Source organism: Ailuropoda melanoleuca, chromosome X (assembly GCF_002007445.2).
Source record: "Ailuropoda melanoleuca isolate Jingjing chromosome X, ASM200744v2, whole genome shotgun sequence".
NCBI classification, from domain to species: domain Eukaryota; kingdom Metazoa; phylum Chordata; class Mammalia; order Carnivora; family Ursidae; genus Ailuropoda; species Ailuropoda melanoleuca.
The window spans coordinates 110931845-110943577 of record NC_048238.1 but is presented as its reverse complement, the minus strand read 5'-3'; the positions used below and the strand labels follow the sequence as shown (position 1 = coordinate 110943577).

Below are 11733 nucleotides of genomic sequence, written 5' to 3'. Positions count from 1 at the left end.
AATTAAAACAGACCCAGGTGAGTTCTAGCTTCTGGTCCAGCGTGGAAGGAGCTTGGGTGTCATCAGTACAAAGCTGAACACACTGAAAAGTCGGAGAAGTGAGGTCACAGGGCAAACCACTGCTCCACACACTGGACAGGCAGATACAGAGAATCACAGCTTAGCAGAGCACAAACCCAGAAGAGCACAGTGCTGGGGTAGGAAAACCTGAATTTTAATTGAGGAATTGCTTGAGGTTCAGTGTGGACACTTTTAAGAGTTCAAAAAAAAAAATCCAGGGAGGGGGCCTGATCTTAGGGAGGACCCCACACTTTTATGAATTTTATCTCTAGAAGCCCTACCAGGTTTGCACAGTGAAGATTGGAGAAAAGTCTCGTGCTTCTGGCAGCAGGAGGGGAAAGTAGGCATTTTGAAATACACCAGAGCATTCTGTTCTTACTAAGGCCTGCCCTCAGAACAAACTATTACCCCCGATCCTGACCTACTGGGGTTTTATCAGAGTCTAACAGAGGGCAAATACCCAACTACAGCCCCTTCTAGTCATCCTGGCCCAACTTACAGGCCTGTATTGAAAGGACACCCCTGCACGGAGGATTCATGCTTGCTTCTGATGCACTCTTGGGCAATACTCCCTCTGGACCACCACATTTAGAACTTTTAAAAAATGTATCTTTAAAACTTTGCTATTTTTATTGGGCTGTTCCAATCTAAGCAAAATCTGTGTGCAAGCTAAGCAAAGGAAGCTTCCAGACAAATCCTGGAGCTGTGCTCCCACAGATCACTGTCCCTTAGCTCCTCCAAGAAAAAAAACTCTGGAACATCAAGTATTGTATATGCCTTGATCCTTTCAATTAAAATTTCACCGTGTGGCTATAAATTCTTGAGGGCCAAATTTCCCTCTTTTTCCACTTTACCCAGATCCAAGGTCAAGATCAGCCAGCCCTCTTTTTTTTTTTTTTGAAGATTTTATTTATTTATTTGACAGAGAGAGACAGCCAGCGAGAGAGGGAACAAAAGCAGGGGGAGTGGGAGAGGAAGAAGCAGGCTCCCAGCGGAGGAGCCTGATGTGGGGCTCGATCCCAGAACGCCGGGACCACGCCCTGAGCCGAAGGCAGACGCTTAAGGACTGAGCCACCCAGGTGCCCCAGCAGCCAGCCCTCTTTTGGTGGGCTATTTTGTTTCTAGGTCACCAGTTGTATTCAGTTGCTGCTGCTGCTGTGTGAAACTCTCTCACAGTTCTGGAGGTCGGAAATGCAACATAGATTTCACTGAACTAAACTCGAGGTGTCAGCAGGGCCGTGTTCCTTCGGGAGACCAGACGGAAGAACCTGTTGCCGATTTGCTTCTAGAGGCTGCCTGCATTCCTTGGCTTGCAGCCCTTTTGTCCATGTTCAGAGCAAGCAGTGTAGCCTCTTCCCATCTTTCTGGCTCTGACCCTTGTTTCCATTGCCACGTCTCCTCCTCTCACTCTCCTGCGTCCCTCTTTCCCTTGTAAAGATGCATATGATGGTGTTCGGGCCCACCGAGATAATCCAGGACAGTCTCCCCATCTCAAGATCCTTGACTTAATCACATCTGCCGTGTCCTTTTTGCCGCTTAAGGAAGCGTATTCACAAGGGCCCAGACTTAGGATGTGGCCATCTTTGGGGGGCCAGTATTCTGCCAACCATGCCTATTGAGATCATTGCCCTTCGAGAATATGGGTCTTATGTGGGGGCCCAGGAATCATCTCCCAGCTCCCATGGGAAGCATCTGGATAGCTATAGGAAGAGGGTGTCTAATGGGGAGAGGTGGCCTGGGGTCCTGGTTCCTGGGTGTAGATGCCCCCTGGTCAGGTGCCAACCCAGGGGCTGTCTCACTCCTCTGGACTCAAGGACCCTCATTGTTTCTGACCTTGGAGACTTTCTCTTATTTTCCCACCAGCTCAGCCATTTACTCAAATGGTTTTAGGGGTCCTGGACCAGGAGAGTTTCTCTGGACACACAGTCTCCGCTACATGCTTATAGTGCACTTGTCCCCACCCACCCTCCAGCTTCCCTTCCACCTCTTGCCATGTGTCTGTGGTTGGGAATCATGGTTTTAAAGATTTATTAATTTGAGAGAGAGTGTGTGTGTGTGCAAGACTGGGGGGAGGGGCAGAGGGGGAGGGAGAGAGGAAGCAGACTCCCCACTGAGCATGGAGTCCGATGTAGGGCTCGATCTCATGATCCTGAGATTATGACCTGAGCCAAATCCACGAGCTGGACACTAAAGCGACTGCACCATGCAGATGCCCCAGGAATCATGGCTTTGGAAGGACCACTCCAGCTTCGGGGTGCAGAAGGCCCTGGAGTTGTCCAGAGCTGAGGCCAGGAAGCCAGGAAAGAGCAAGCCTCATTTGTCACTTCAGGTGGCCTTTGCCGTCCAAGGACCAAATTCCACACAGTGTCAGCCACAGGGACATGAGCTTGGACATGCGAGTCTGCCCCTATCCCTCCCCAGCTCCTGTCCTTATGTGGCTCCCATCAGCTCACCCTGAGGCTTGGCTCTGACTCCACACCAGAGTCTTGGGGCTCAGCTGCCAAACCCTGTGGTCACTGCTGGGTCCCCGCTCCCTCGCTCTCTCAGCACCATTGGTGTCTGTTGTTTAGTGTCTCTCCTGCCCCTCCAGGAAGTCAGCTCTGAGCAGTAGGCGTCTTTGGCTCGCTGCTGCATCCCAGTCCCTAGCAGTGTGTGGCCCAGTGTAGGGGCTCAATGGGTCAAGAGTGGATGAGCGGCTCTGCTGGAGGTTGGGCCAACAGGCTGCATGGGTGCCAGATGGGAAATAATGGCGTGAGGGTGGGTAGTGCTCAAGTCCCCAACCAGCCCAGCATGGGGCTCCACGCACCCCGCCCCTCTCCTAAGGCTTCCCTCCCCAGCTTCCCCCAAGCCCTGCAGGGTGCTCTGGAAGCAGTTCCCTCTGTTCAGTGTCTTACAGAAAGTGTTTATTCAGGAACAATTAAAGAAAGCAACCGTGGTGTGGATTCCCAAGCGTGAGATGGTCCCGCAGCAAGGACTGCTGGCCCTGGGCCAGGTGTGTGAGTGCTGACACAAGCGCACACACGTGCATGCACGCCGCCCACCAGGGGTGTGCCCTGCAATGAATGACTCTGTATATGCAGGTTGGCCCCTTCCCTGCCCCCCAGACCGACCGTGGCTATGTGGGACCCACAGCGGCCAAATCCAGGCCTCCTTCTTCTCCTTCCCTGCCCCCAGCTCTTGCTCTGAGACCCCCATCTCCTCTGGCAGCAGTTTGGCCACCCTCAGTCACAAAGAGCCCCAGTGATCCCGTTAAGACATCTGGGGGAAGAGGAAAGAAAAGCATCTTTTCAAACGTCAAGTGGATAAACAGGGCGCCAGATGTGTGGCCGGGAACCCGCTCGGGCAGCTCCCAGGCCAGCACCCTCCCCTGCGGTGCTGCCCAGCGAGGAGCCACCCAGAGAGGGGCTGTCTACACGGATGCCGGGCAGGCAGTGCACCTCCAAGCCCACATCTCCAGGGAGGCCCTCAGCCCCAAGCGGCCTAAGCCCTTGGCAGAGAAGCAGGGAGGCGACTAACTGGCGGTGAACCCCTCCCCAGAAGCAGCCATTTGGGGACAGGGGTGGGACTGGGAGCGGGTCCCCAGAGCAGGCACACACCCTCCTGAAGGGAAAAGCCACAGGGAGGCTCGAGGCCCAGGAACAGGCAGCCACCTGGAACGGTCCCTTGGAATGGGAATTCCCCCCACCCTCACCCCCCCCAAAGAAAAAAGTAACAGTCGCAGAAGAGGCAGGTTCTGGAGCGTGGTTCCGCCCGAAAGCGGCGCGGGTCAGGCTGGTGGCCCTGGGCCCGGCTTATAGGCACATTTAATAGGATTCCCGTGGATGTTTCAAGTGGGTAGGATGGGTCTCTCCCCGAGGCCACTCTGGAGGGGCTCCTGGCTCCACCTCTTCCCAACAGCCCTCCCATGAGGTATTGTGCTCAACCCCCCCCACCCCCTGCTTCTGGCTGAGCCCCCTCCCACCTCCCCCCAGCACATGGGTGGCGAGGGGCACCCGGTGGGGGCGTGGGAAGGGACCCTACGTGGGGTCCAGCTCGAAGACACCATCGCCGGTAGGGGTCGTGAAGAAGGAGGGCGGGTCGGAGGCGGCGGACTCCTGCCCTCCGCTGCTGCGCTCCCGGGTGCGCCTCTCCTCCAGCCGAAGGCTGCGCTCGAAGTCCAGCAGCTGCCCCATGAAGCTGAAGTTGGGTGAGATGTTGGACTTCTTCTGCTTGACCAGGTCGTACGCATCGTTGAGTGACAGGTGGCGCTTCTGCATGAGGTAGGCCACGGTGACGGTGACGGAGCGGCTGACGCCTGCCAGGCAGTGAACGAGCACCCCGCAGTTCCGGGACAAGGCCTCATCTAGGTGGGGGCAGTGGGAGGCGGTGTGATGTGCGGGGGCCCGGCCCCGCCCTGCTCTCAGAGCCGGGTGGCTCGGGCCACGTTTGGCCTCGGAGCCCTGTCCTGCCTGAGGAGTCCTAGGGCTTTCGCTGGTGGCCTCTGGGAGCTGGTCCCAGCATTGCCTGACCCCAGAAGTGCCATTCCACTTTTAGGCTCTGGGGATGGTAGCTAAGCCTAGGAGGAGCCCTCCTGAGGGCTGGTAGAGGCTAGGAGCCAGGCCTGGTGGGAGCGCGGGGAGGCAGGAAGAGGAAGGCACAGCAGACTTACCAATGAACGCAATGGCCTCAGGAAAGAACTGGGACAAGTTCTGGCTCCAGTGGTCTGAGATGGGGATCTGCTTGTAGTGAAAGTCACCGTTCTTCTCGAAGAGGTTAGGGAGGTTGGGGGTGACATTGAGGATGTAGCGGATGCCCAGCTTGGCCAAGCTCTCCACGTTGGCCGAATCCCGGGCACTGCCCAGGTAGAGGTTGGGCAGGATCTGGACAGGGAAGGATGGCAGCAGCCCCGCTGGGGGGGGTGTGGCACCCTCTGAATCCAGGCCACAGCTCATGGAGTCACGGTCAGGCTCGGATTCTGCATCAGAGCAGTCTGAGCCCAGGCACAGGCCGCCCAGCCCCACCACTGGGCTGGGCACCGGGGCTGTGCTTGGGCCACCACGGCTGCTAAAGCTGGTCTCACACAAGTGGGGGCACTCTGCCTGGAATCTGCTGAAACCACCTGAGAGGGGAGAAGGGGAGAGTCCCCTGTCGATGTGGCCACCTGGGCGGCCAAGCACCCCTGGCGGGGGGATGGGGAACTGACCTCAGGCAACTCCAACACCCAAGGGGGCTTTCAGATGTTCCCAAAGGGAACTCAGGAGTCAGCAGCCTGATCCATACTGGTGTCCTCATGTGCTGAGCTCTGAGTACCCACTGTGCTGCTGGGGGTGCAAGATTCTGGGCTTAGCAGAGCCCCCCAAAGAGGATTTTACAGCCCCGGGGCCAAGCTGAGGCAGGCGTGAGGGGTCATAGTCTAGATGTACTGTCCACTTTGGGGAGGACAAGCACCATCAGTTAAAAGGGGGAAAGGTTCAGGTGTGAGTTTTCTGCCTGGGTGGCCACCTCCCATCTAGCCCCACCAGGAGCACCCCAAGAGGTGGGAGCCTGGGAGAGAGTGCAATATTCTACCTGGGTTGATTCAGAGTCCCAAGAAGCCAGCAGTTCCTTCATCTACAGATAACTATTTTCCTGGGCTAGGGGTGGGGCCTGGAGAGCCAGAACTTGCTATGTTTCTGCATCCCTGTGCCTTCGGAATGGAGCAAAGGACAACAGTCCAATGACCGCCCACCCCTTGATGGGGGAGGTGGGGAGCCGTCTCTGTCAGTTCATGGGAACCCTGTCCCTATGCTGGACCTCTGGGTGTCTGTTTGGCTCGTCAAGGGGCCAAGAGGCCTGTCTCAGCCTATGCCCCTCCACCCCTCAGCCCTGCCATGACTATGATGGGATGGATCTCTGCTTTCTTCTGCCTTCACTGCTTTCCTCTCTCTGTCTCTTTCTCTCTCTCTCCACTTCCCATTTCTGGAGACTTTGCAGAGCGGGATTTGGCCTCCTGTGGCCCCTGCCTCCTCTGCCAGTGAGCAGCCGCAGGAGGTGGTGACGTCAACCCCGGGGGGGGGGTAGAAATTGGGAGCCTGCACTTGGTACCCCATTCTTGAGCATCCCCTAAACCAAGGCAGGTCAGCCCGAATCTCCCCATTTTCCAGACTCAGAAACTGGGGCTCCCCAGGGTGAAGAGCTTGCCCAAGGTCGTGCTCAGGGGAGGGGATCTCACCTCCACTTTAGACGAAATAAGCGTGGGCTGGCCCAAGGTCAAATGAATTAGGAATCCCCTTGGAAGGTGTGGCCTCTCCTCCCAGGGCCCAGGGTCCTTCCCAGGCCGGTTCCCCCGTACCAGCGCCCGCACCTACCCTGTAGGTAGTATGCCAGGTAGCCTTCCTCTCGCAGCTTCTGGAGCAGGGTGCCCAGCACCGAATCGGCCTCCCACTCCTCGGCCTCTGTCTCCCCGCGCCGGGGCCGACCCCCGCCCTGGTCGTACAGGAGCACCGGGGCGGGCGGGGGCGGCTGCAGCGGCGGCCCGGGCAGGAGCGCGCGAACCGACAGGCTCCCCCGCCGCAGGCGGCGCAGCAGCAGCGCGGGGAGGGCCACGCTCAGCGCCCCGCCAATGCGCGCCGACTCGTACAGCTCGCGGCTTCGGCAGTCCAGGAGCAGCAGCCGAGGCCGCGGGGGCGACAGCTCCCGGCGCAGCCACAGGCACGAGCGGCCCAGACCCTCCATGGGCTCGCGGCTCCTGGCACGTCGGACCGCCGGCGCTGCGGAGAGAGGGCAGGCGCGCCGCGTGAGCCCGCGTCCTCCGCGCCCGGCCGCCGAGGGGCCAAGACGTGAGGCCGAGCTCGTATCGTGCAGGCGGACGCCTAGGGTCCCGCAGAGACACCCCTCCACCGCCCAGGTCTCTCCTCGCGCGCCTTCCACAGCGAGGAGGCGCGGAAAGGCGCCTCGGGCTCCCCAAGGAAATCGCCCCAGGCGGCCACTCGGGCGCCCGGCGCTGCTGCCCGCTCCGGGAAGGGACGTGTGAGAGGTCCCCCAGAAGAGGAAGGCCGGGCGTCCAATGGGCCCTTTGAGAGCGGCGGGTCCTTTCCCGGCCCCTTCTGGGGCGGCTCAAGGGTTCGGCCACCTCCTTTCACACCCCCTTCCAGCAGCTGTCGCTCGGCCTGCCTGCAGTCGCTCCCCAAGTTCAAGCTTGCGGCTCTGGGGACGTGCGCGTGTGAGAGGCGGACCCGGAGAGCAGAGGTGGTGCCGAGGTGAAGGGCCTCAGCCGGCCCTCTCGGAGCTGCCCCGGCCCTGGTGGCCCCCGGGAGGAGAAAACGGGAGGTGAGAGACCTGGAGAGTGGTCGGGCGGCGGGCGGCCGCGCGCTGACGTCCGAGCCGAGGCCAGCGCGCGACGCGGGGCGCCGTTCCCTGGTAGGCGCGTCCCGGGACCCGGCCTCCCGGGAAGACGGTGGGGTGGCAGAGCAGGCGCGCACGTGGAAGCCGAGTCCCGCGCCGCTCTCAAGCCGGCGGCCTCCTGGCAGCGGGGCCCAGCTTCCACCTTGGAAGCAGCTGCCTTTGGACGTGGAGTGGCCGTTTGGAGGGGCGGGGCAGTGGGGGCGGGCTCAGGGGGCCCAGCGAGCCAACGGGTGCCAGCGAAGCAGTCGGGTGGGCCCCCAAGTGGCGCGCTGAGCTGGGGCTTCCACCGGAGCGGGACAGGGCCGGGGCAGAGGCCAAGGGCAGGTCAGGGGCCCAGCAGGGGACCAGCCTCGGTTCTTCTGCCTTGTGCCAGTCCGCAGCCGGAGGCAGGGGGAGGGGGAGGGCTAAGAGCCCTGTGCCCCTGTCCCAGAGGCTGCCTCCAGCCCCACTCACTCGTTGACCCTGGACCGTCATGTGTTCCGGCTCGACTTCAGTGACCCCATCTATACAGTGGGCTCATCATAGCCACCACCTTGGGCTACTGTGGGATGCCACTGAAATCATGGAGGGGAGGAGGAAGCAAGACCAGAAACTCACTGCTATCTTCTGGCCTGGAACTCTGCGCAAGGGCTAGGCGGGCAGGTGACAGCTTCTGGGGATCCCCCAGGGCTTCCCTCGCACAGGCGTGATCCAAGGCAGCCAGGAGCTCTGAGCCTCCAGTCCTAAACTGGGGTGCTCTGCTCTTACCAAGTTACTCTCCTGAGAGCTATCCCTGGCATCTCCCTCTGCCTCCTCCCTGGTCAAGGGCCAGGTAGCTTCTACTTAAATTGATCTCTTACACCTGTACTTTTCCCCTTGCTCCTGCACTAGCCGAGGGATTGCACTGGCCAACTCTTGACCGGGTCGCCGTCCCAGCTTCCAAAGCCCTCTCTCCCTGCCTCCTGGGAGGCCTGTCAGCCTCAACCACCCCCCACCCCTCTCTTCCCTGGACCAGACCTTTGTTTATCAAAGGCCAATGGCCTCCATACCTTCCATGGACACAGGATGACAAGCGGGCAGGATACACAGGGTCCCTGCTTGCACGGCACTCCCAGTTTAGCCCGATAGGTCAGTAATAAGCAGGGAGACTGAACAAGATAATGCTGGGTGTGATAAATGCCCCTTCCTTGCTTAAAACCCATCGAAAGTAAACAGCAGAGTTGAAGGAAAATGTACAGCAGATAAGATAAAGCTCATACAAATTAAAAGGCTAAGACTCTGATAAATGGGCAAGGAACCAGAAAAGACTGCATGAGGGAAGAAACAAAACTGGGTACAGGACCGTTGGGGAGAGGTTCGAGCTCAGGTATGGAAGGCAGGCAAATTTAAGAAGCAAGGTAACACTCCCCACCTGTTACATGGGTAAAATGTTCTCAAAGTGAGCACGCCCAGGGCTGCCAAGGGTGCTGCGAAATCAGCCTGCTGCTCTATTGTTGGTTGCTGGAGGGTTCTCTCTCTGTATGGCCCTTCTGGAAATGGATTTGGTGATATGCATCCAGAGCTAGGACGAAATCTACACCCTCTGGCCACTTCTGGGAATCTATCCCAAGGAACTAAGTAAAAGAAGGCATACAGGATGGGCACCATGAGATGTGTAACTAAGGTGTGAAGGACGCAAAACCACTGGAAGGCCAGCGTTTAGGATAATCAAGTTCAGTGGCACAGATGAAGACCCCTCTCCTAAGCCACAGTGTAAAAAGAGAAAACTCAGGAAGTACTACCAAGGAGAGGACAGGTCACAGAGAACCAGGCCCTCAAAGGGGCCTCTGGTGTCCCCCTCCTTCCCTTCCTCCCTGGCCCAGGGGGCTGCCAGCCTGGGACTCATCTCTGTCTATAGCCTACCATGGCGTGGCCTCTGGGATGAGTCCTACTGGCTGCATCCAGGGGCCTCAGGGAGCTATGCTGTGTCCTCCTGCCCTCAGCCCAGGCCTCCATCCTCTGTGGCCTGTTCAGATTCTGCTCCTTTTTCAGGTACACCCCCCCTCCAGGTGCCCTCCTCTGGGCAGCCTTCCTGTTGTCTCCTTCCTCTGTGCTCCAGGCCTCAGTTCTCTGAAGCTGCAATGCCTAAGAACTGCAGTCTGGGGCTCCTGAGGTGCCCAGGCATGCTTTCTGGAGAAGGGTCCCTGGAGGAGGCGAGGGGAGTCTGTGTGGGAAGATGATGGGGACGGGGCGTGGGAGGGGGGAGTAGGCAACTTCCGCACCGGTGAAGGGAGAGGAAGCTTGGCTCCAAGAAACTCCCCCCGGAGTGGGGTTGTGCCATAGCCTGCGGCTCCCAACGCCTTAAGAGTGGCTCCCCTGCACCTTGCTCCCGCCGCTGGCAAGCCCACCAACCAGGAGAAAACGGCTGGGGGGGGGCGGTATTCAATCTCGCAAGTGAGAACTCGGTGCCCGGCGCCAGCAGCGCCCGCTGCGCCAGCAGCAGGACAAACTGGAACCTGTTGCCACCTCCGCACTGCAGGGCTGAGCGCAGCCAAGCCCCCCACCCCCCGACTCTAGCCGGGCCTGCCGGCACTCGGGCCCCCTGTAGCGCCAGGTCTGGGCGCCGGCCCCGCCCCCAGCTCCCACCGGGCGTCCCCGGCCTCCGCCCATGCCCCTGGGAGGCCGCGGGGACGACGCAGCCCGTAGACCCCGCGCGCGCCGCGTGCGCCCTCTGGTCTCCCGAGCCTCCGGAGAGCGGCGCCCCGCCTCACCCCCTCACCCCGAAATGCACGGTTCCCGCCGGGCCAAATGGCAGGATTTCGGCTGTCGCGGCCCAGTCACATGGCCAGGAGCACAAGTCCTAGCGACAGCGTCCCTGCCAAATCCAGTGTCTTTTCCACCAAATCCACTTTCCGCTGGGGATGGCTTTCTGCTTTTCCTGGTCCGTCTGCTCGCTGGACTGGGAGTTCCTCCAAGGCAGGAGCGGGTGTGCGCCCGGCCCCAAGCTGGCCCCAGCCCCCAGTGCAGGGCCTGGCATACGCCGCCCCGGCGCTCGCGCGCTCGCGGAAGAAATGCTTGTTAACAAAGAAGTCATGAATGAATGAAACCAATTGTTGCATGAGGGAGCCTAGGAGGGTGCTGATCTGCTTTTTCTCTCAGAGGGTCACACACATTCCCCCACCCCACAGACAAGCACAGCACACAAGCACACACGACCCTCCCCTCACCGCACATGCAAATAGGCACAGACCGCAGCAGACTCCTGTCCTCGTGGAACCGACCTACTACGTGCGTGCCTGGCAACTGGCGTTTCTTCGGTCCCAGCTGGGCCGCCTCGCCCTTCCTCCCCTCCCCCACCCCACTCGTGCCGGACATCTAAGTACGGTACCTTGCTCCCCAAGTGCCTTCTTTATCTCTTAGGGAAGAGGCTAAGTCAGTCGCTGGGGAGACTCAAGGTCTGTTTAGCAAGGCACCTAGGGGGCCTCAGGACGGTGAGCTGTTGCTGCCAAAGGCGAGACAGAGGCACCTGGCAGGGATGCCACCAAACGCTGCAGCCTCTACAGCCCATGTGCCAGGTGCCAGGGGGTGGTGGTGGGAAGGACTCAGGGATGTGCTGGGGGTGTTGCGGGCTATTTGCGATGGGGCTGGGGCAGGGTGCTGGAGAGTGTAAATCCAGCAGGTGTGCATACATGTTGGGGTGTATGAGTGTGCACGCTGGGGAGGCAAGAGGCGTGTGCCTGGGGAATGGGCCTGGCTGTGGGGCGTGGGGAGTGTCAGCTGCTGGGGCAGGAGTTAGTTTTGGGGCTTCACTCAGGGGTAGGTGGATTGCAGTGTCTCTGGGCTGGGAACGTGGGTGGGGTGTTTGTAATGAGCATATGGGGGAGTTGGAGATGGTGGTGGCACGGCGAGGGGAGCTATGTTAGTGCAGATATGGCAGGGATGTATCGTGTGTGTGTGTGTGTGTGTGTGTGTGTACGCGCACGCGCTCCTGTGTGTGTGTGTGTGTGTGCGCGCGCGCGTGCGCGTGCCTGGGTGTGTACTGAGGCAGGGCACGGTCTGGGATAGGTGCTAGCCTGAGTTGGGGCAGTGGTGGGTGGCGGGTTAGGGGCTGCTGCTGTGTACACTGCAGGGACTAGGTCTGCGGTGCGGGGTTTGTGCGCGCGCGTGCAAGTGGCAGGGGATGTGCGTGGCAGAGGACGGGGAGGTGCACCGGCGGGATGCGGGGGGTGTGAGGTGGCAGGATCGAGTGGGTCTCGCAGGGGCGCGTGCGTCGGCCCCGTGGGGTGCGCGCTGGCAAGACTTTGGGGTGCGGGGTGGAGGAGCTCAAGTCGGAGGGGGCGGCCAGGTTGGGTG

General features: G+C 60.1%; 1 protein-coding gene across 3 annotated transcripts in view; it reads right to left on the bottom strand.

The window, feature by feature from the left end:
• Window positions 1-1041: 1041 nt before the first annotated feature.
• DUSP9 (dual specificity phosphatase 9) overlaps window positions 1042-11733 on the bottom strand; it is an 11137-nt gene continuing 445 nt past the window's right edge. For 2 of the 3 annotated variants that reach the window (XM_034649769.1, XM_034649770.1), the window contains exons 2-4: window positions 6387-6788; window positions 4709-5158; window positions 1042-4402 (exon numbers count right to left, since the gene is read on the bottom strand). In XM_034649769.1, the coding sequence (XP_034505660.1) occupies window positions 4077-4402; window positions 4709-5158; window positions 6387-6753 (1143 nt within the window). In that variant the 5' untranslated portion in view covers window positions 6754-6788 and the 3' untranslated portion in view covers window positions 1042-4076. Of the gene's footprint in view, window positions 4403-4708; window positions 5159-6386; window positions 6789-7356; window positions 8688-11733 lie in introns of those variants that run through there. The other variant, XM_034649771.1, reaches the window with a different exon arrangement.